Below are 25176 nucleotides of genomic sequence, written 5' to 3'. Positions count from 1 at the left end.
ATTCAGTTGGGCAGAAAAAATATCTTGCTTTCTTCACATTTTTACCTTTTTTAACATGGAAATATTAGTCCCTTCCATTTCCCAGTTTATGAAACTGTCAGTGGTGCCAACTTTAAGAAAAAGCACAGGCACATATTTTTGCTTATTAGTAGTGGCAAATGATGCAAGCCTTTAGGACTATAATTACTCACTTCACCATTCGACCCCACTTTGTGAAGTGGGGACACATTCGGACCCTCTCCAGTTAATAGGGTCCTCTCCTGAATCCAAGGACCCTCTCATAGTTATGGCAAAAGGTTTGTTAACCGTCCTTTGCTGCCTCTCAGAGTATAGTCCAACAGATCCAATTCACCACAGGTCCCTTACTGAAGTTCCAACAGTTTCTCTTCCACTGGATTTTCAGTTATTACAAAATGATTTGGCTCCCTGTAGTTCGTTTTATTTCCAACAACACCATCCTTAAAAAATTTGTTAAGAGCATTGATGTAAAATATCTATTCAAAATCTGTATCCGTTATATCAGATTGACTATATTTCTGATATACAGTGAAACTTCCCTTTAACGGACAGCCATGGGGAACGAGAATGTGTCCGTTAGAGAGAAGTGTCCGCTAACAAGAAGTCTGAGGGAGAGAAAAAAAAAAGAAAGAAAGAAAACTTGTTAAATGTTTAATGTTAAATTAAATTAAATTATTTACAATATTTTTGTAAATAATATACAATTACATACACAAGAGATAAAGAAAAATCGTTAAACGTTTAATATAAAATTAAATTAAATTATATATAGATTTTGCACAATATTTTTGTAAATAATATAAATACAATTGTGCTATGCATATTATGACTTTATCTTAAGAAAAATACATACAGTAATCACTTATTTTCTTCTGCACCTTCTTCCAGCTGATAATTTTGTTTTCAACATTTGTTTGGAGTGAAGAAACCATCGAAAGTCCTTCAGTATCTTCTTCGGCAGCGAAAAACATTTTTAAACGATTGATTTGTATGAGTGCTTCTTCTATTTTCATCAGTGGTTCGTTGTTAATATGTTCTTCGACAGATTGATCTTGTTCTTCGACAGAATGACCTTGTTCTTCGACAGAATGACACTTCTTGAAAAATATCGATGATAATGTCGTTGATATCTAGGGCACCATCTTCTGTAGTGAGGTTCGAGTCTATATCTTTGTAGGCAGGGTCACTTGTAGCGGAAGTATCGTACATTATCAATAGATGTTGAAGTTCTTGTTCTTCTTGGTGCTCCACATTGCTGTTCACAACTTCAATTTTTGCGTTTGAGAAACCAGACTTTACAAAACAGTTCACGACAGTTTGTTTTCTAATTGCGTTTACTGAAGAGGAAATCCACTGAATTGCATCTAGGATGCTGAGTTTCTTTGCAAGGCCACTCGCACATGTTACATCGTTCATGTTTGCAATGAGATGTCTTAAAACACGTTTTCTGTAGTGAAGTTTAAAATTTTTTATTATCCCTTGATCCAAGGGCTGACACTCTGCATATGTGTTTGGTGGCAGAAAAACGATTTGAATGATACAATTCAATGTGCGGATGAGATGCAGCATTTTTCTGTTTTGACGAATCATGTTTTGGTTAAATTGACTTATCCATTCGCTCATGATATCTCGTGTCATCCATGCTTTTTTATTAGACTTCCAGTCAACATTCCCCTCGACATGGGCACCTGTACGTGGTGAGGGGACCTCCCAGTGACGCTGCTGGACTTCCAGACTAGCATCACTGGGATCCAAGGCCCACAGCCCAGGTTCCAGGCTTACATCAATGGAATCCGGCGTGTTTGCCGTGCGCTGCGACCCGTGGAAATTCGGAAAGGGGGATCCTGGTGGTTGAGGGGCCCAGCTTCAATACACCACTTTGGCCCCTGCTTCAACAAGACGGGAGGTCTTGGAAGGCCCGGCTAGGATCAATCGGCTAGTAGGCTCGCCTGCGAAGGCGAGCCTACTAGCCGATAGACACGCCCCTACCCTCATGGTCCGAGGGACAGGATTCAGGCTGGTGGCGGTGCAGGTATGGTGTCTGGGTAGCCCTGGCGTTCCACTCCCGAGCGCATTTATTGCATGCCGGGTAGTGGGCGTCCCTTTGGGCTCCGTGGTGGATGGGGAGCCCAGGCACTGAACCAAATAGAATTTCTATGAATCCTGATAAACCTATTTCTTCAGGGCCCCAACCCGGTCCCTATCCGAAACCAATGATAAAGAAACAGATAGCATTATTGCTAAAAAGAGGCAGCGAACCGAATTACCATCAGGGCCTGTCCCAAGGTTTTTAATTATGCACTCTATCAATGAGACACCGATTGGTAAAATGTCGCCCTTTTTTATTCAAAAAGGGTTAGATGGGTTAGCAGGTTCACCCAAATCAGTTAAGAGGCTTCGTTCTGGAGACCTTTTAATTGAAACAAAAAATGACAGGCAATCAGAACATCTCCTCCGAGTAACATCAATCGGTGGAATACCCATAACAGTAACACCACACAGAACACTCAATTCATCGAGAGGTGTCATTTCGGAGTGGGACCTTCTCGACGTAACCGAGGAGGAAATCTGCTCCGAATTAAAACCCCAGGGAGTTATTGCCGTCAAGAGAATTACTGCACGAAGGGATGGAAAAATTGTTAAAACCAGGAGCGTTATCCTGACTTTTAACTCTCCCAAACCTCCTGACGAGATTAAAGCTGGATACATCAATTGTTCAGTGCGTCCATACGTTCCGAACCCTTTACGGTGTTTTAAATGCCAGAAGTATGGACATTCTCAAATGGCCTGCCGTGGAGTCCTTGCATGCGTTTGATGCGGTGCAAAGGACCACGAAACAACAGCATGTTCAGCCGCAAAACTCACCTGTATTAACTGTGAAGGCGAACACCCGGCCTACTCACGAGCATGCCAGAGGTGGAAAGAAGAAAAAGAAATTCAACGGCTGAAGGCAGAGCTAAATATATCATACCAGGAGGCAAGGAAATCGGTGAAACCTCTGAATATCAACAAACCTACCACGCCCAGAAGGTAGCAGGGAGATGTTCCGTCGGAACTCAGACGGACATGACCATTCCTCCAAAGGAGTCTTTCACTCCCATCGCGCGTTATCTCTTAAGTTCTCAAAACCTGCACAGAAAAACCAATCAGCTGCCACTCCTATATCAGTACCTCCTAATGCTCCACAAGTAACAAAGGTAATTATGAAAGAAAAGAATAAGAAAGAGGAAGTCTCCCCTACTACCCAAGAAAACATGGCTGTCGAGCAGAAGGAGGTACCCAAAGATTCAGTCTTGAAACTCTTTGCGGAGGAAGAAATGGACACGGGACAGCGTCCATTCTTCCCCAAAAAAGATAAACCCAAGACTGATAAAAGTAAGCCCTCAGCACCTCGGAAGCTGCCTGATGGACCCACCAAGCCAAAATAATGGCTAAATTCCTACAGTGGAATTGTCGTGGATTCTGGCGAAATACTGATGACATCAAGGCCCTCCTGCAAAAGCACGAGCCAGTTTGCTTTTGCTTGCAGGAGACTTACCTAAAGGCAAATGATGATCCCACAATGCATAACACCACAATTTTTCGTAAGGACAGAATTGCTGATGGCTCTGCTCATGGGGGAGTGGCTATCCTTGTGTGTAACCAGACCTCAATGCAGCCCTTGCTAATTACAACTAGCATAGAAGCTGTTGCAATTCGCCTTACGGTGGGATTTTTATTAACGGTCTGCTCTATCTATTTGCCACCTGGGACTGACATCTCCCAGGAAGACCTTGATGATCTTCTAACGCAGTTGCCTCCCCCTTTCTTACTTCTTCGGGATTTTAACGGACATAACACCCTGTGGGGTAGTGCTAACATCAACGGAAGGGGATGAGTCATAGAGCGTATGCTCAATGACAATGACCTCTCCCTTCTAAATACTGGAACAAACACCTTCCACATGCGTACCCGTACTTTTTCTGCCATTGATCTCTATCTGCTCCCCTTCTCTACTCCCTTCACTCACTTGGGAAGTGGAGGAGAATCCATACGGAAGTGATCACTTCCCTGTGATAACCTTGTTACACAGTGGGAGACCGTGTCTTCCTTTTAGGTTACCACGGTGGAAGTTCGATCAGGGTGACTGGAATGCCTTCGAACATCAGGCAAATTTTGACCTCAGTACACTCAGTCAGGAGCCTATCAATGACGCTAGTAAAGTACATCACAGAAATCACTGTCCAAGCAGCTGCTAATGCTGTCCCAAAAACATCTGCCCTGTTTCCACCATTTCCCAAACCTTGGTGGAATTCACAATGCACAACAGCAAAACAGCTCAAAACAAAGCGTGGGGGATATTTCGCCGATATCCTACCACGATCAACCTTATAGCCTTCAAACGCGCACGAGCCAAAGCACGCTACATCCGTCGTCAGAGTCAAAAGGAATCGTGGATCCATTTTACATCATCTATTAACCGGTCTACCAACTCTAGGGTAGTCTGTGATAAAATCCGGAAAATGAAGGGAAAATATACATCCCACCCTTCTTCAATCCTAGATTATAATGGATGCACTATTGCAGATCCAACTGCAATAGCCAATACTCTTGGGGAAACATTTTCTAACATCTCCGCAACATCTTCGTATTCCCCAGAATTCCTGGTTCTGAAACAGAAAATCGAAAAACAGGCACTTAATTTTAAGTCCCAGGTCCTCTATCCCTACAACGGGGCATTCACTATAGAGGAACTGAAAAGAGCCCTCACTCTTTCCAAAGCAAGTGCTGTTGGACCGGATGGCATCCATTATGAAATGATTAAACATCTTTCACCAATATCTATGGATTGTCTGCTCCTTCTGTATAACAGAATCTTTATTGAAGGGCAGTTTCCGGACTCCTGGCGAAAGGCAATCGTTCTTGCCTTTCCTAAACCAGGAAAGGATCCAAAAGTCACCACCAATTATCGTCCTATTGCTCTGACTAGCTGTCTGTGCAAAATCCTGGAGAAAATGGTTAATTCTCGTTTAATATGGTATCTAGAACCAAATGACCTTCTCTCCAACATCCAGTGCGGCTTGCGAAGGAACCGGTCCACTTTAGACCATCTTATTAGATTGGAAGCATCCATCCGGGATGCTTTCCTAAAACGCGAACACTTGGTGTCGGTGTTCTTTGACATGGAGAAAGCGTATGACACAACTTGGAAATTTGGCATCTTAAAAGATCTGCATAGCCTTGGTCTTAGGGGGCAACTCCCAATTTTTATTAAAAACTTTTTAGCCAATCGATCGTTCCAAGTTCGCGTGGGATCCTCACTCTCTCGTTCCTTCAGCCAAGAGGAGGGAGTACCACAAGGATCAGTATTAAGTGTCACGCTTTTCGCCATCAAAATAAATTCAATCACAGAACAACTTCTTCCAACTGTAAACAGTGCCCTCTATGTTGATAACTTTAACATTTTTTGTCAGTCATGCAACATGAGTGTTATTGAAAGACAACTGCAGAAAGCCATTGGTAATCTGAATTCCTGGGCACTTGCTAATGGCTTCAGGTTCTCGCCGGAGAAGAACGTTTGCGTACACTTTTGTCGTAAGCGTAATCTTCATCCTGAACCCGAATTAAGGCTCGGACAAAATGCTATTCCAGTAGCAGTGAACATAAAATTCTTGCGACTCATATTTGAAAAAAAAAACACCTTTTTGGATCATATTCGTCACTCCGCACAAAGTGCACACGTGGGCTTAATATTCTCCGTTCGCTCTCCTCTACATCTTGGGGAGCAGACTGATGTACCCTTCTTTGGCTTTACCGTGCACTTGTGTGATCCAAACTAGATTATGGGTCCCAGGTATATTCCTCAGCCAGAGACAGTGTCCTCCGATGGCTGGACCCCATCCATCATCAGGCCCTACGTATTGCTACTGGAGCATATCGCACATCTCCTGTCCAGAGTTATACGTCGAAGCAAACGAACCACCGTTATCGCTTCAACGTAAGCAGTTGTCTTTAAAGTACGCTTTAAAACTGAAATCCCTGCCAGACCATCCTACGTGGCCATTCGTTTTTGAGCCACGATGGGAAAATTTATACAATACCCGTAAGACTGCCAGTCGTCCTTTTGGTATTAGTCTCCAAGAGCTACTCAAAGAACTTAATATCAAGGTAGACAAAGTTGCCCAAACACCAAAGCAACCCTTTCCACCCTGGCATGCTCATGTCCCGGCATGTGACTTGTCCCTTAGAAATTGGGGAAAGTCGGACACTCCATCATCGGTCTACCTGCAGCTTTATTCAGCACACCGAGCTGAACATTCTGACTTCGCACCAGTTTACACAGACGGCTCGAAGTCGGAATCATATGTGGGATCTGCTGCTGTCTTTACAGACAGCACTGCATCGGAGCAGATTCCCTCTGAATGCAGTATATTTACTGCAGAGCTGCATGCTATAGAGTTACCCTTGGAACACATTAGTGAATGCCAATACCAACGGTTCATTTTATATTCCGATTCTCTCAGTGTGTTACAGGCTTTAATATCTGTGAGGTATAATCCTCATCCAGTTCTGTCTAGTATTCAGCAGAAGATTCACTTCCTCCTTGGACGTGAATATGATATCCGCTTCTGCTGGATTCCCAGCCACATTGGGATTAGGGGAAATGATTTGGCTGACGCTGCAGCCAAATCAGCAATTCCCAATAATAACCGCTGCCTGTCAGTCCCCTATACAGACTACAGGCAAATAATACACCAAAACATGCACTCCCAATGGCAGGACTCGTGGAATAGACAGACTGGGATTAAACTATATTGTATAAAGCCTGTAATTGAACCATGGCAGTCTAGTCTGCGCAGGAATCATAAGGAGGAAGTTGTTCTTGCCCGGACCCGCATAGGACACAGTCATTTAACTCATTCGTTTTTGCTGAGGGCTGATGACCCTCCTATGTGTGTGTCCTGTGCACAATTTTAATTGATTGTCCAGATTTTATTAATATCCGTTTTACTGCTTTTAATCATCTGACTGAGCCGTATACACTCAGCCAGATTTTATCCGACAGTGACAATGTGTCTGCTATTTTTAGATTTTTAAAATCAATACATATTTTTGCTAGTTTATAAAACTTACATTTTTCTTATACCTCTTGACATAGTGACCTAACTAATTAGGTTACTGAAAGTTTAAATTTTTTTATAAATAACATGGTATTGGTGCAATCAATAAAATCAAAACAAAGAAACAAACAAACCAGTCAACATTCAAAAGATTCAACTTTATGCCCTTGAAACAACGAGGAAATTGTGATTTTCCTATAACAAGAGGTTGTTCAAAGTCTCCCAGCATATTTGTACACAATAGTATTTTGGTGCAATCAATAAAATCAAAACAAAGAAACAAACAAACCAGTCAACATTCAAAAGATTCAACTTTATGCCCTTGAAACAACGAGAAAATTGTGATTTTCCTATAACAAGAGGTTGTTCAAAGTCTCCCAGCATATTTGTACACAATAGTACAGTCAAGCGTTCCTTAGAAATTTTTCAGACCTGGCACTTTTCGTTTTTTAGATTCATTGTTTTTTCAGGTAGAGCTTTAAAAAACAACCCTGTTTCGTCACAGTTGTTATTTGTTATTTGGTTTTTAGGAGCATTAGCAAATAAGGCCATATTGCTCCGGGATATGCGCTGGCCATTCCCTGACCTTTCTGCATCCTCCGTATTTGGTGGTGATGGGCTCGAACGCCGGTCTAATCAAGAAGCGTGTGCTACGCACTGCTGCTCCTTCCCACCTGGCTACGGAGGCGCCACTTGTCACAGTTGTAAATATCCTTAGCTTCAAAATCACGACATAAATCTTTCAATTTGATGGTCCGCTCTGTTACAACCCCAGTATCAACAGATCCACTTTCACTACTTACGGTTTTCCAAGAAATTTTATGCCGAGTTTTGAACTTGTCTAGCCATCCCACAGAAGCTTTGAACTCGTTTACTCTCATAGAATTCGCAACCTCCAAAGCCTTTTCCCTAATAATAGGCCCATTAATGGGAATTTTTTTAGCACGTGCGCGACAAAACCACTCATACGTAACATTGTCAATTTGAAGTCCAACAGTTTTCGGGAATGATTTTTGAACCTGATCATTTCCATGTTGCCAAAATTGTTTCAGCAGTTCATTTTTTTTCTTTAGGATGTCGCTTACCTGCGTCTTCCCGATTTTGAATTTCGCAGTGAGATTGCGAACACTATTTTATTGACAATCATACGCATTAATGAGTTCGACTTTATCTTTTAAAGTTAAATGTTTACGAGAAGACATTGTGTACTTCACATGACACTGAACAAAACTGAAAACTGAAACTCAAAAGACGAAAGGCCGACAAAATTCCCACCCCCTGCACACTCCGAATTCTTCAGAAGTTTTACACGTGCCTTAAAATTCTTGAAAAAGGGTTTAGAACCGCGACGTAAACCTTGATAAAATTCAAAGAATCGGAAATAGAAAATAAACACACGATTGAGGCAATACGTGGAAGAAACGTTCCTAGAAAAAGGACCGTGAACTCGCCCGCTGTCCGTTATGGGGAGATCAAATTAAGTGCTAATCTAAATGAAACAATGCAGATTGCCTGTCCGCGTCCGTTACACAGAATGTCCTCTAGACAGAAGCTGAAAACATGTTAAAACCAATAGAGGAGAGTTGGGGAATTTGAAAATGTCTGTTGTAGAGAGATGTCCGTTAAAGAGAGGTGTCCATTAGGAGAAGTTTCACTGTACCTAAAGTGTATGCTGCATGTTCCAATAGAAGTAGGGCAAGAATAACTTTCGCTTCTACCTGCAGCTATTGTATTGTTAATCTATTAGTCTTTGTAGCTCCCCAACTAGCAGTTTTCCAACCTATCTAACACTGCCTTGAAGGATCAGCAAATATTCTTGCTGATCCTTCAAGGCAGGATCAGCAAATGTTCTTGCACCCTTTCTATTTAAGTGTATCCCGTCCTTGTAGAAGCAGTCTCTTCCGTTAACAAGCACAGACCACGCTGTGAAAAATTCTACCGAACAAGCCTTGCACAATCTCTCAAGGTCCGATTTGATGGAGAAGACTCTCATCATATAGTTACTCCTATTCTGTCTAGGCAGAATTACAGGCACTTTCAAATTGAACCCTAACTACTTTTCTCAACTGTCTAGTATTTGTTAATTAAGCCTGCAGTTATCCTACTCTTAATATCATTAGTGCTAGTTTGTACAAAAATATTACCTTTTGTGTCCTTAAAAGACGATATCTGCTGTACAGTTGTTGCCCCTAGCAGACATACCCTGGTCCTATTCCATCTATCCATTTTGCACAATACCTCCCTTCTATTTTGACTTACTTTTATATTCTTCAGATGGTCAAGAAATAAGAATTTAATGTTTGCCCACCTTAGCAGGCAAACATTAAATTGTTTTAAGACCTATTATCGGTACTCCATTGTCAGGAAAATGGAAATCCGATAATAAGGTACCTTCTGTGGGACCAGTGCTTTTGGCCTTGAGGTTTGGTACTCTGTTGCCTGATGCTCAAGTGCAAGCTCTGGCATTGAGATGGGCAGCTGAGGGCTTGATGGCTTTCCTTCCCCCCCCCCATTCAAGTAGTACATTTCATAAGGCCATGATTTGGAGGACAACCACCCTCCTCAGTTCTGTTCAAGCTACAATTTAATTCCTTCGAGGGCATCCACTCTGTTTAAGCTCTCATAAATGCCAGTCAGAATGCTGAGTTTACGTCTCATATTCTCACACTCATTATATTGAACATACACAAAGACATCTCCTTTGGCTGTATCATGCTCAAGATTGATCCACAAACATCAAACAAACAAATATTCAGTATTTCTGAATATGTGTTTTATTTTGTACAATACTCTATTTCATATGAATAAATATGTTTTCAGATTGATAATCTCTGTTAAAATATATTTACTTTTATGGTTGTTTGTTTCATTTATATTCTTATATGTAAAATCTCTGCGCCTCCTATTGCTGCTGTTTAGTGTGTGAGAAGTTTGTATGTAAATTATTTAGTTTGTTTTTTATTAATTATAAACTATTTGTTATTCAGCTATGGAAATAATTTAGTCTACATTATGCTATATCTAAAATTTTTAACCTATGCTGTGGGTGATGGAAAACCAGTGCACCATTTAAATATATCTTATTTGTTAGTGAAACAGGTTTCCTTCTGAATCTGCTCAAATATCTGTTTTTCCAGTTTTAGTATAGGATAAGGAAATTTGCTTAATTTAAATGCAGTATTTGAATATATTTTATATGTTGACAAAACAGGTTATTTTTATTTTAACTGAATCTGTCCAAATTTGTTCTCAATTTACAAATTACTTGCTAGTGAAACAGTTTATTATTATTAGGATGGAAAGGTGAACTTGCTACAAGTTCCCTATATTCAGTTTCCTGTAGCAGGGTGGGTTTTTCACTGGGCAGGTATATTTTATATTTGCACATGGACCATTTTGACATGATTTACCAGTCAGTTAATTATTTTGAAGTTGTAACTCTAGTTGTGATTTCATTTGTTGAAGTTGTAACTTAATGTTGCAACTTCAACAACAATAAAGGACTAAGTTGTAACTTAATCCCCTCCTTTCCTCCTCTATTCACACCACACGTAGCTGTTCAGGAAGAAACGCTGGCTATAGTTTGTTTGCACATGTAGCAGGTTCGATTTTCTAGTTATTGATTTTAAGTTGATACTTTAGAGAAATAATGTGAACATTATATACTTCTAAATGCATTAAAAATGAAACAGAAATTATTTGATCAAATGGTTCTAAAATAATTTTGTGTGATTATTAGGTTAATCTTGATAGAACAAAATGATTTGTGTTCTTTTGAGGGGCTTCTTGTTGTAATGGAATTTTATTATATTTTTAATTTCTTTTAATATTTTTAGGGCTCTAAATAAAAACTTTGTTCTGCACAGTCAATTTAGGTTATAATTTATAGGTGATATGTTTTTTTTTTCTGTGAATGGGGTGGAGAGTTAAAAGGGTAATAACTAAGAAAAATTTTATAAATTTGGTGTGATATTTAACTATCTTAATATTGAATTACAGTAGAATCTTGTTAATACAAAGTTCAAGGGACATAAATTTTCACGTTTTTTTTTATAATGAAGTTTGTAGTAATGAGCATCAAAATTTCACCTTTATTATTATTTTTTTTTTAGCACATACTATATATCTAAGAATAATAATAAATAATAATAATATCAAAAATAAATTAAAAAATAAATTAATTTAAATTAATAAAATAAAAAAATTAAAATTAAAATTATAAAAACAAAAGCCTTGTCTATCAATACTGTAGGAGTAACACACTTTTTAAAGATTTTATTTTATTTTTCGGATAAACTAAGCGAAAAGCAATTAACAGAAATGAAAATATAATACAGTATACAGGGTATCTCAGAAATACTCGGTATAAATTCAGGAATGAGTTGCTCATATGTAGACAATAAAAATATTTTATATCAACATCGTTCCGGAAATGCTTGGTTTCCGAGTTTTGAAGGTCTGTCTATGACACTTAACTGTTCACATCACCTTATAGTAATTGTTCAAAATTTCCACCTTCTGCCTGAACACAGGCCTCACATCGACGTCTCATGGACTCATGAAGATGATGCCAAATTCCTGGCATGTTTTGTGTTGTCTCACAACCTGCCACAATTTGATTGGGAAGAGTTTTCACATCAGCTACCAGAGTAGAATGCACCAATGACTTTAAATTACTCTACAAGAAGAAATCTAGTGGGCTTAAATCAGATGAGCATGGAGACTAGGCAGTTGGTCTACCTATCGACTGACCAGGAAACCTTCGATTCAGGTAATTGCAGGCTAGGTAGCTGAAATGTGCGGGAGCGCCATTGTGCATGAAGTGTGCTTCCTTGTTGACAAATGATCAGTGGCATGTCATCCAAGAAATCAGGCATGTTGCTTTCCAGAAAATTTCTGTATGCCTGCCCTGTGAGTTTGTTTGGAAGTACAAATGGGGCCCAAATAACTTATCACCAAAAATACTTGTCCAGATTTTGAAGCTGAACTGCTGTTGCCGATGTGATGGAAGAATTGCATGTGGGTTTTCCCCAGCCCATACATGCTAATTGTGAAAGTTTTGGATTCCATCTTGTGTGAATTGTGCTTCATCTGTGAATATCACTAAGGCAGGAAAGTGAGAAGTTGTACCATACTGCTGCAAGAACCACTGGCAGAACATTACTCGTGCAGGGTAATCTGCTGGTGACAAGGCCTGTACCCATTGCAGATGGTAAGGATACAGTTGGTGTTCTCGCAACACTCTCCAAATAGTTGAACGTTGAATAGCCAATTGCATTGCTATTCTGCGTGTGCTGATTCCAGGAGTAGCATGCACAACATCCAAAATCTCCTCCTCTACTTCAGGAGTCGTAGATCTTGGTCATCCTCTGTCAGCAGCACGAGGTGTAAAGGTCCCATGTTCACAAAGGCGATGATGGATACCTTCAAACATTTTCCTGTCTGGACATCTTCATTCTGGGAACCTTTCATGGTATAAACGATGTGCCTCCAGAGCATTGCCGTCTGCCAAACCATACATAAATGCATATCCGCTTGCTCCTGATTTGAGTACATGGTCAGAATGGAAAACCACCAGATTCTGTCAGTATCTTGTGATGAAGGAAATCGCCTGCGGGAGATAAGACATTCCAGTTAATAACTTGGGAACCAAGCATTTCTGGAACTATGTTGATATAAAATATTTTTATTGTCTACATATGAGGAACTCATTCCTGAATTTATCCCGCGTATTTTTCAGACACCCTGTATATTTTGATATATACAATATTTTAGTATCACAGTAAATGAATTAATCTTAATATAAAAGGAGACATACAATCCAGTAACTTTTTGATAAATTAATCTAATTTAAAGAAAGAATCCAATGTTTGCACAGTTTTTATTCCATATGCATTTTTAACTACAGCACAGACATTATCAAATGCAATAGTTGTTTCTTTGTCAACGTTACTGCAGGCCAACACATTCTCTATTATGCTCAATGCATAACAAAAACATCATCGTTTTACTTGGTGCTTAGCAGCTCTTGGGTATTGTTTGGTGAGGTATTGTTTGTTTTTGTTGGAGCATTAGCAACTAAGGCCATATTGCTCCGGGGATATGCGGTGGTCATTCCCTGACATTTCTGCACCCTCCGTATTTGGTGGTGACGGGCTCGAACCCCAGTCTAATCAAGAAGCGTATGCTACACACTGCTGCTCCTGCCCACCTGGCTATGGAGGCGCCGTAAAGCAGCTCTTCTGGTGTTGCGTTGCTGTGGTAGAAACTACACTTACCTTCACAAACTCTTTAAATTTGCCAACAAAATCCATAGCTCCTTGAAACTCCCCCCATTCCTCAATGTTGCTATCACATTCGTTTGCTGGACCATGTTTTTTGATGATATTCTCTCCAAAGCCACTCTTTCTGAAGCAGAGTTGATTACTACACTTGATGCAGTACTGTTTCAAGCAATAACAAGATTATGGATAGCATTCCAATTAAGCTGCAAATTGTTCCCTCCCTCCTATGTTGAGGATCAAGTACCTTATCAGGCAGGTTCTATATGCTCCCTTGTGGTTATAAATAATGCCTTGATCCAGTGGCTGCATAAAACTGGTGGTAAAAAAAAAAAGATAAACTGCAGCCAATTACCACCCACTGCAGGATGGAAGCCTCCTCAACAATTCATGTTGAGGGAAATGGACCATAAACTGCCACGCTGGTCCAGGGCGGGTTGGCAGATCGACTGTATTTAGCAGTCAGGGGCTTGATCCCCGGTCTACTCAAAGAGCTTGTGCTACTGCACTCCTGCTCCTGACCACTCAGCTATGGATGGTAATGGTAGGTTAAAAACAACAGCCGTATACTTAAGTGTCTCGGCAAAATGTGCTGTACAACAATATAGAATCATCAAAAATGTTCCTTTTTTCTGAAGACATTCTTCTGTCCACTTTTGATAACCAAAACTGAAAAATTTTAACCGTAAACCAAGCAGATCTATTGACCACATAATCACAGGGAAGTTGGTCAACTTCTTTCAAACATCTTGGCTTGGAAAACTTACCAATCACCAGTGGGCATAGTTTTTTTATTGCCATTTGAATTGCAGCACAACAGAATGGTGAGTCTTTGTTTACTTAATTTTCCACCATGACAAGACTCTCCTCGAACAGTAAATATTTTTTTTGGCAGCAAATTATAAAATAAACCTGTCTCATCAAGATTAAAAATATCCTTTGCCTCATATTTTTCAAGAATGGACCATACAGAACACAACCAGTCTGTAACCTTTTCCTTTTTGACTAATCCAGAATCGCCATAAACATTTTGTGAAACCACGTTATTCCTGTCTTTAAATCTTTGGAGCCAGCCACTGCTGCATTTGAAGTTGCTAATTCCATGTTTGCTAATTCCATTTTGCAAGAAAAGTCAGATAATTTGCCCTTTCTTGCAAAATCTGACCTGATGTTGGCAAATTAGATGCATGCATTTGTTGGTACCACTCAAAACATTTTGTTTCAAGCTCATTGTGTTTTGAACAAGGAATTCATTTCCTGTTTTTTTATTGCTGCTCCAGTGTCAATGCAGTTCAAGTTTTTTTCAGTATTGTAGATGAAGTAGGTAAAGGGATGTTGTATTCCTTTGCAATGTCCATTTTACTAAGCTCAATCCTATCAGCCTCTTGTATAATTCTTAGTTTAATTTCCAGGCTCAGTTCCATCCGCTCACACTTTGTAACCGTAACACTACTAGATGAGATTTAATATAAACAAATTTTAAATTAATTTAAAGACACAAGTTCTGAAAAAGACATCAGCTCAGATAAAATGTCACAAAAAATAGATTCCTGTATGCTGTAGCAAAGGATTCTTTGACCTGGCGTAACAATTGCAATTGACCTTAATCCTGTGGAGAGCGAGGGAGTAGGCATTAGTGTTATTAGCCATATGGCACATGGAAGCCTTAGGCTTATGCTGCACCACCTAAAAAAAAAAATCCCGAGTTACCCTGAGAGAGAGAGAGAGAGAGAGAGAGAGAGAGAGAGAATCAGAAGCAGAAAGGAATCACCAAGAAAGAGAAGAGTGTATGAAAACAACTTAGCAAAACTGTTTTTATTCTTTTGTTAATTTAACATGATGTTTTTCAGAATGCACTCATGTTGTAGGTACTATAAACTGATTTTGTTTACACAAAAAATAATTTCTAACAAGTCGGTGCCATCCTTTGGGAAGCAGGGAACTGGGTGGCCAGAGGCAATAATAAGGGCAATAATTGGACAGCTGTGCTAAGATTTGTATTAAACGTACAAAATAACAATATTTATTTCTCAAGGGGTGAAAATGAATTTGTAATACATATTAACTAAATTTTGTAATAAACAAATATATTTACATAGAAAAGCCTATCCTTTCACAGGGGAATGGTATGTACTTCATATAAATGAGTACTTTGTATAAACAGAGTTTGTATTAACAAGATTTTATTGTATTCTGAAACCAATATTCACTGTACTATCACAGTATTGTGCTTTTTCTGTAAAATGTTGTTTTTTTTCTTTGGTCTTGTTGTTTTTTCTTGTTGATGTTGTTTTTTCTATTATTTGCTACTGTGCACTAGCAAATTTTCAGTTTTTAAAATTATATGTCCATTAAAAACTTATTATTAATTAATTCATAAGATATTTGCTATCTGTGGTTTAGGATATTTGGCCTGAAATTTTTGAATTTTATGTTTAAATTGGTCTAAGTATTACTATTTAAATTGATTTCTAAATAATGCACAAGGTGAACTTAAAATTATTGTATGAATTTAATTATATCCATTATACATTCTGTAATATGCTCCTCTCTGATATTTTATTTAGATGGATATATAATTATCTCAGGGATAAGTTTTGACAAAGGTGATTTCAGCAGTGCTATGTGGATTAAGTTGGAGGAACTTGTTATAACCACTGCCCAAGAATCACCTCCAATGTTTTTCACTCCTCAGCTACATTGTTTCACTAGCAATACCAGGAATATTTGTAAGCCAGTAGCAGTTGTTGGAGGTGAGAATGCTCGTTTTTAATGTTTCGTGATGTATGATAGTAAAGATAAAAAAAAAACTCTACAAATTTCTTGTTTCATGAAATATTACTTTCAAGTTTATAGTGAAAATTATAAAATGATAATTTTAATTATAAAATTTAAAGATATTTAGAATTTATCATTATTGCACAACCAGTATGGTTGGGTAATAATAACAAATCATAAGATATCTTATGATTTATTATTAATAATTAATCATAAGATATTTGTTATTCTGTGGTTTAGGATATTTGTCATCTGGACCGTTTTTTGTCATATTTGCGCTGAAATTTTTGTGGTAAAATCTAAGTGGTAAATATTACCACTTTGATTTTATGATTTCTGAATTTTAGTTTTGCTAAATCAGCCCTTTTTTCTCAGTGGGAAAAAAAAGTTGGTCTCTGTCCTCAGTTTAGTTTAAGAAATTTTCTGGTTGCTTCTGAAAACCATTTTATTTAAAGAGGGGGAAAAAAAATAAAAACCCCAACAACTACAGCTGTTGTATATGTTGGTCACTTTTTGCTAAATGCATTGAGCCGTGTTGAACAGCTAGCTGTACTAGGGCAGTTTTGTCTCATCTCTTACAAATAATGACAAGACAGATAACATTCAAAAGAATTATTTTTAAAAAAATTCTATGGTGAAAAGCAGCAATTTCATGTAAAAGAAGTTTTATTTATAAAAACATTGAGCAATAATAAATTCATTATCAGGAATTAAAAAGAAAAGAAATGGAATGGTAATTATTGATATTACAGTGCTTAACTTTGAGATTTGGCTGTTCTTATCAAAGATCAGTTATCAGTAACTTCAACAGCATTGTATGGCTGCTGCTATTATTTCCATAAATTGAATGGTAACAGTGCTTAACAAAATAATAGAGTCCTGCACCAACTTCGGTGCAGGACTCTATTATTTTGTGCACATAATCGTAAGAAGGATTTTGTGCACATAAGCACATGTAGGACATTAGACTCAGGCCGGTTTCGGTTTCATCTTGCTTGGGGACGGGCACCAGGCGGCAGCTGCCCAGGTGTTTGCTGTTCACTGGTGACGAAGTGGCCTAGAGTTTCTAGGCCACTTCGCAGAGAGGCCCCGAGTGCCAAGCGAGTGATCATAGCGATATACGAAGCGATTTGAAAGCGTCTTTTTTCCAAGCGACTGATTAGAGAGTTTGTTAAAACCTTTTCTTTTATAAGGTTATTTATTTTGGCTCTTCCTAAATAAAGAAGTAAGCTTCTTGCCAAGAAAGGAAAGACACCTTTCTATTATATATATAATTAACTTCTCTAACACACTAACCACTTTTCGCTTGGTCACTGGTGGCACCGCTCCTGCCTCCACGTGGCAGGGCCGGTAACCTGGGAGAAGAAAGTCCCTCTCCCGGGGCTAAAAGGAGCAAACATGGAATTTGATAATTTTCCTCCAATTGAGCCTCGACGCTCATCAGGTCCAAAAGTCAATGACACAAACCATGACACATCACAGTCAAAGACTGCGAACTGACAAAGAGCAACAGGAATTACCTTCTTTCCTAATCTTCCACTCCTTGTCAAGCATATGCATAAATACGCTCTCCCCATTTCTGATACAGAAATGCTTGGAAAGCTCATCAGGTTCCCCTAAAATGGTGAAAAGGCTTAGATCTGGAGATTTGCTAATAGAAAGTGCGAGTCGTAAGCAATCAGAGACTCTGCTGAACCTCTCAACCTTTGGTGGTATTCCAGTGCAAATTACACCACATGCAACACTAAATACCTCCAGAGGGGTAATTTCTGAGTGGGATTTGATGAATGTCACAGATGAAGAACTGGTCCAAGAATTAAAAGAACAGAAAGTCTCACAAGCTAAGCGGATTATGATCAGAAAAGATGGTCAGCTTGTTCCCACACGGAACATCATCCTAACGTTTGGCACACCAAATTTACCATTGAATGTTAAAGCCAGCTATCTAAACTGCCATGTCATTAAAATTAATTATACGGCAGTATAATTAAAATTAACGGTGGTTGAGAGCACGGCCTCTGATATAGTTCACTGTCTTTGTGACCAAACTAAGCACATGATCCAATTTTAAAATCTTTGAACACAATTTTGCTGATGAATAATGGAGTGAAAATGTGTAAATGATGAATCTGAATGCGAGTTTTCTATTTTTGTTCGTAACATGGCAGCAACACCATTATGTCTGCCAACCATATTCGCAGCACCGTCGGTAGATAAGCATGCAAGTTTACTCAAATCCAAACCATAATCATGCAGAACTTGCTCAACTTTCTCAAAGATGTCCTGGCTTGTAGTGTCATGCATGGGAATCAGTTCAATCAGTTCTTCATAAATATTAAATTCACTGTCACAAGCCCTGATTAAAACCGCAAGCTGTGCTATTCCAGTGATGTCAACAGTCTCATCAATAGCAATAGAAAAATGTTCGAGTCTTGATGATGTGGCCTTCAACTGTTGTTTCAAATCACTTGACATTTCATCAATCCGTTCAGCAACAGTGTTCCTGGTTAATGAAATATCTTTGAATAAGTATGCTTTCTCTGCTTTACGAAATCTCCTTCACTGTAAGATTTCCCACTCGTGGCGATCATTCGGCTGAGTTCATAGCTTGCAGTAACGGAAGCGACATTCCCTTTCTCAATTTTCGTAAAACAAGTCTGTTGCTGTCTCACGTTAGCCTTCAATTCCTTGAGTCTTGAGACATGCGTTGGGCCTTCATATTTATTTTAAGATCGATAGTTCGTTTCATAATGTCTTTTCAAGTTGTACTCTTTTGGCATGGCAATGCTTTTGTTGCAAATTAAACAATGTATCTTTCCATTCACCGTTGTGCAGAAATACTGTAATTCCCATTTTTCTTGAAACACTCACCCTTCTTCGTTCAGTTTCCTTTTTCTCTTAGCTGGAGAAGCACTAGCCATTTTTAAAGATGATGTGCAATCTGAAAAATAATAAAATTAGATTAAAAATAAAATCACCGGTTAAAAAACTGAAACGAAATTTAGCCCAGCTTATGTATTGTTACGAGCGAGATAAATGGGTTTTTACCTTATGCTCGTTGGTTCCACTCTCTCACTCAGGCTGAGCGGTTTACCTTAACGAGAGAGGAACCTTTTCCACTTGTGGGCCATGGAATTCAGATCAGAACCAGGTGCCTACACCAATAAATTGGCAAGAATGCTAGAATTCTTGTCGTAAGGCAGCCATGCACGATATTCAAAATTCTAAATTACTTCAATTAACAGATTTTGCGAATTGCTACAGTGTCCTTTGTGCGGGCCACAGGTATGCTTGCAAAGGGCTGCATGCTTGACATGCCTGATATAAACAAATAAAATTTCAGAATATTCTCTTCATTCCTATTTATTTATTACAATGGTGAAGGGAAAGCGACCAACGGAAAGTGCAAGTGATGGCAGGGCTAGGAAACGAAACAAAATTGATTTAGAAATGAAGATGATTAAGAAGTACAAAGCAAAACAAAGTTTGTCCTCTATTGCACAGGAATTAAGTCTCACTGCTTCAACAGTGAATACTATTTTAAGGACAGTGGGCATATTTTTTATTATTATAATTAGCCATATGATGCAAGGAAGTCTGAGGCTTTTGCTGCACCATCCAAAAAAAAATTTGATTTACCCTGTGCCCCAGAGAGAGAGAAGTAGAGGGAAATCACCAAGAAAGAGAAGAATGATGATATCCAGCTCAGGACCCTGGGTGTGCCAAGCCCATACTCACCAGATGGGAGTCTCTAGGGTTATAAAAGAACATGTTAAAGGATTAATGAATTTAAGATGAGCAGTGATCACAAAACAGCATTCAGGTGCAATATCGAATATATTGAAAAGCTGTTAATAATATAGATGGAAAATCAGATTCAGAAGTGAGTGCCCCTGAGTCTAATGGCCATTCAAGCAAACACAAGAAGTATTTATGAAGACATTAAGGATAAGTACGGTGAACCCCAAGCCAAATTCATGGCAAGCAATGGGTGGTTTAATAGGTTCAAGCATCACACTGGTTTCCAAAACATTAAAGTATGCAGTAAAGTCGCCAGTGCTGATTCTGCAACTGTAGAGAAAGTTTGTAAAACTTCTGCAGCACCGTGCTTATCAGCTGGAGAGTTAATTCTGGCAACGATGCTCAAAAGGTAAAACTTGCTGACGTTATGCCTGTCCCCTCTCTCTTTTTGTAATTTTGTACACTTTTGTAATTTTTCCTGCGCATGGGATAAAAACAAAATTGAATAAATAATTCTATTTACATGTTCATCGAACATTTCTTTTTTGCTTCAATCAAATTCAGCATGCATAGTTGCGAGTTCTGCATAAGCATTTAGGGAAATTGTGACTTACGTAAAATTCGACTTATGGAGAGTTCCGCAGAACACTGCCCTTACGTAAGTTGGGCAGTGGCTGTATAGATCTATTTCATCAATGTTGAATGTCTTTGGGCTCATAGTCCTCCATAATTTTTTTCAATTGTTTCTTTCCGATAGGTACGACCTTCTTCAATTGCAACTCCACTTTACTTTTTCGCGTAAGCCATCCTGCTTTGTGAATTTCTCCAGCCAATGAGAATTGGCTTAGAATGTTTTATTGCCTCAGAAATGATGCATACTCCATAGCTTTTTCTTTTGTTAATGGCCCTGGTGTCAGCATGTTTTGGTCTCAAATCAATTTCACCCACTTAAAAACGGCTTCATCTATATACAGGTATAATTTCACACGCTTCTGATATGATTCTGTTACCCCAAACAGTTTGAGAATCGAAACATGGTTTTTCAGAATGGCTGACACATTAATGGCAGATATACCTAATTTTAAAGTGATTTCTTTTTTTTTTTAATGCTCTGATCTATACTATTAAACACTTTTACTTTTTCCATTACACTCAAGGATTTCCTCTTGGATATTGTAAAGTTACTTGCACAGCAGCTAAAACAAAACTGATTTAGTACCACTTGTACCTACCATGCAAGCAGAGAATTTGGAGAAGAGTGTGAATGACTCATTTCTGCAAAACAACAGATGAATTTCCATGATAAAGGAAAATCACTCTCCTAATTCTCTAATAGGGTGCTAACAGTAGAAAAGAGGTTGAACAAAACCATTGTCTGCATCAAGAATGTCTTAATCTTATGGCTGTGGACACAGATAGCAGTTGACCAGCACGACTTTGTCCACACCTCTGCCTAAAGGCCAGAGGTGCAGACAATATGTACCCAGGTCTCTCGAAATCAGTTCAGATGTAAACTATTTTCATTGGAATGACCAGGGGGAAATCAAAAAACTTTGCTACATAGAAAAATTTGCTATATGGAAGTTCATTAAATAGAGGTCTGACTGTATTATCAGTGATATTGATAAAGGTATATTCCAAGTTTACATGTGATACAAAGGTTGGCAGGGTTGTTAGTGACATTTTGCTGCTGCTGCTGCAACAGGATCTAGAAAAGTTGAGCAGATGGGCTGAGAAGTGGCAGCTGCATTTTAACATTGACAAATGCCAAGTACTGCATATGGTTAGCAGTAACCTCAGAGTAATGTACCAACTGTGTGGTACTACATTCAGGATAGTGGAGAATGAAAGGAATGAAAAAGACCTGGGGGTAATTTTGCAGTCAGATATGAAGATTTCTGACAGTGCAGACAGACTGCCAGAGAAGCTCATAAGGTTTTGTCATTGATATACAGGAACTTTGGTAGCAGGGATAAGGAGGTGATTATCCTTTTGTATAAGGCAATTGTTGGTCACACTTTGAGTACTGCATTCAGGTCTAGAGGCCTCATTTTAGGAAGGATGTAGAACTTCTGGAATGAGTATGGAGAAGGGCAACGAGATTGGTGAGGGAAACAAAGGGGTGTTCTTTCCAAGAAAGGATTAAATTCTGGAAATTGCAGTGCCTGGATCACCTTGCAGTGCTACTCCAAGGGAGTAGCACTGCAAGGTGCCAGTCAATGCTCTGTGATCTGATTGAAGTGTTTTAGGCTTTTAATAGTTTGAGAAAGCTCAGTGTTGATATGTTTCTTCCTCTTGCTCAGATTACATACTTCAGGGAGCATAAATTCAAATTGAGGAAAGACAGTTGTATAATAGAGATGTGGAAATTTGCATTTAGACAGTGAGTGGTTGATTGCTGGAGCAAATTTCCATATGTTGTTGTGAAGTTGATAGTTTAAATAAATTCAAGAAAGAACAGGACAAAGTTGGGGGGAATGGTTAGGTGAAATGTTTTTTTTTTTTTTTTTTTTTTTCCTCGTTTGCATGATGCTGTATAAGCTTGCTTTAATTCATCATATGTCACTAGTAATGCTAATGCTAAAACTAATGTTGTAGTAATGCTCATTCTAATGTAAAAACAAAAACAGCAATTTAAATTATATTAATCTTATAACAAGACAGCAGATATACACACTGCACAAATAATTTACAGCATTCTACATTGCTTACGGCAAACAATGTCACATCAAGTAATAATTTAAAATGATATAGTTTCGAAAGCAAGTGTATCACAGTGGCATAGTATTTAGAGTTAGACACCACCTGTGGTTCCCCCATCTGCGCCATATGTACTCTGTGATGGAATGCAGAACTACTGCATAAGCCAGAAAAAAGTGTAGTGTGTCCTAGTCTAGTTTATGCAGTATTGTGTTATGTTCTGTTGTTGTGTCTCTGGCTGCTTGGCAGCAGGGCCCCTAGTGGGACCCCACGTTGCCACCACCACCACTGGGAGGTGAGCCAGGCTTCCCTCATACTCTGGCTAATCTCTGTCAGGGCTGCCTGAGATTTTGGGATGGAGACAAAAAAGAGAGAGGGAGGGCAGATAGTATAAGTGATGGAGTCAAAGTAGGCAAAAGGAGGATGAGGAAAGAAGAGGTGGGAAGGGAGAAGTAGGAATCACACCTGGTCTGGGAGCCCACCAAAGGCCAGGTAAAGGAAGATAGCTTGCAGAACAAGGGAGGTTTGCAGAGTTGGGTAGGTGCAATGGGAAGTGTGTGAGTTTGATTGCTATCAGTTCAGTGCAGTCATTCCTACGAGGAAGGAAGTTGGGTATTCATTCAGTTTTGATAGTGGCCGGTGATGAGGGAAGAACAGGTATGAATAAAGATCATAGTGGTTCCAGGAACATCTGGTGTGGATGTCTATGTTGTGTGATCAGATGCTGAGAGATGATACCAATGCCTTTTGAAGACTGCTGAGGCATACCTGCTAAAAGCTAAAAATGCTTCTTTTGATTTTAACAGGTTGCTCTCCGGACTAAGTGTGGTTAAATTTAGATCCAGTAATAGTTGATTACATAGGTCCACGTAGATGTCACACGAGTGCATTATGTGGTGCCAGTTCTTCACATTCACAGTGGGTATCATTTACAATCCCAATTAGACCGGGGTTCGAGCCTGTCACCACCAAATACGGAGGATGCGGAAAGGTCAGGGAATGACACCGCATATCCCGGAGCAATATGGCCTTAGTTGCTAATGCTCCTAAAAACTAAATAACAAACAAACAATACAATCCCAAAGTCTCTTTTTGAATGATCCATGTCCTGTCAGAAGAAAAGTAGTATGTAAATTAGGGAAGAACCAGCCGAGTCTTTGTTTGTTGAGGTAGGAGCCACTAGGTAGGAATAGCCTGGTAGGTGTACTTTCTTTGGTGGAATCATCCCAATGGATTTGTCAGAGGGAAACAGGTTCCTGCCAAGTACGCCGGAGTTCTTGTTTCGGATCTGCATCGACAGTAGTTTTTATCCTCAGGAATTCAAGTTTCTTTGTTCTTTCTGATGGTATGGGAAAGCCTGTGAAGGCCACTTGGAGGTTGAGGAGGATACAGCCTTTTAATACTTGTAGTACTGCTGTTGATGTCATTCTACAAGTCTGAATCATTTTTAATAACATCAACAGTTGTATCTGCAGAATAACATTCCTAGTGTTGATGATGGACAAATGATGGAACCATACGGCAGTGCCATATGGTATGAAAGTACAAAACCAGCTGAACAAAGAAGGTGGAGTGCAGATCTCTTAAGATCCCAGTCTTTGTTAGTGAAGCCTTCTCTTTTATGGACTTTAGATGTGGTATGAAAGTTCTGCGATCATCTTGGGTGATACCTAAATATTTGAATGAACATTGATTCTTGAGTGCATATCTTTTATAATGAATGGTTGGTAGTCTGTTAATGTCAAGACATCCTTTGAGAAGTAAGGTTCTACTTTTATCTGTAGAGATTTACAGCTTATTCTCTTCAGCCCAAACTGACAGGGCATTCAAGATGGTGTTGGCTCTGGTCTCAATAGCTGCACAAGTAGGGCCCTCAACAACTATAATCAGGTCATCTGCATATGAGAGTTGTTTGATATGGGGCAAGTCATGCAGAAGCCATTCATCCAGAATCATATTCCAAACAGCTGACCCTAGAACAGAGCCCTGCGGGCAGCCTCTGGTGAGTTGGCAGGTGATACTATGAAATTTAGTTTTCGTGGTAATGTCTCTGTTAGAGAAGTAATCTGTAAGACATTTGAAGATGTTGAAGGAGCAGTCAGATACTCTGGCTTTCTGCAGGATCCCTGGCCACCAGATGGTGTAAAAAGCTCCCTTAAAATCTGTAAAAAGTGCCAGTACATAACGGGCATCAGAATTATCTGCTAGTTGAGTGGTTTTCAGTAGCACATCAATAGTTGAGCACCTCTGCTTCAGACCCTGCCTGTTTGAGAGGTTACTTCTCACCAGACTTCAGTTGGGTGAGAAGTAACCTCTCAAATATTTTTCCTAATATTGGTAATAGAGAAGTTGGATGGTATGCTTTGGCTGTACCAGCGGGACGATTTGGTTATTTGGGTGAAACCCTGAGGTTGGCTTGTTTTCAACCTGTAGGAAAGGAGCCTTCATTAAGACACATGTTGAATAGTTGCACAAGAACATTGGGTGCAACAGACCAAAGGTAGTCGACAGATTTCCCCCGTCAATGAGGTCCAGTCCGGGAGCTTTACCATTTTTGA

The 25176-nt window shown here is 39.2% G+C and overlaps 1 protein-coding gene across 3 annotated transcripts in view; it reads left to right on the top strand.

Moving 5' to 3' along the window:
- Nucleotides 1-25176, top strand: part of l(3)76BDm (trafficking protein particle complex subunit 8 homolog l(3)76BDm) — a 582307-nt gene that overhangs the window by 280363 nt on the left and 276768 nt on the right. For all 3 annotated transcript variants that reach the window (XM_090380612.1, XM_090380611.1, XM_090380610.1), the window contains one exon: nucleotides 15967-16152. In XM_090380612.1, the coding sequence (XP_090236738.1) occupies nucleotides 15967-16152 (186 nt within the window). The remainder of the gene's footprint in view (nucleotides 1-15966; nucleotides 16153-25176) is intronic.

This window comes from Mastigoproctus giganteus, chromosome 9 (genome assembly GCF_048544385.1).
Source record: "Mastigoproctus giganteus isolate SK-2022 chromosome 9, ASM4854438v1, whole genome shotgun sequence".
NCBI lineage: Eukaryota > Metazoa > Arthropoda > Arachnida > Uropygi > Thelyphonidae > Mastigoproctus > Mastigoproctus giganteus.
The sequence above is the reverse complement of the archived record's forward strand: the minus strand, read 5'-3'. Positions and strand labels throughout refer to the sequence as shown.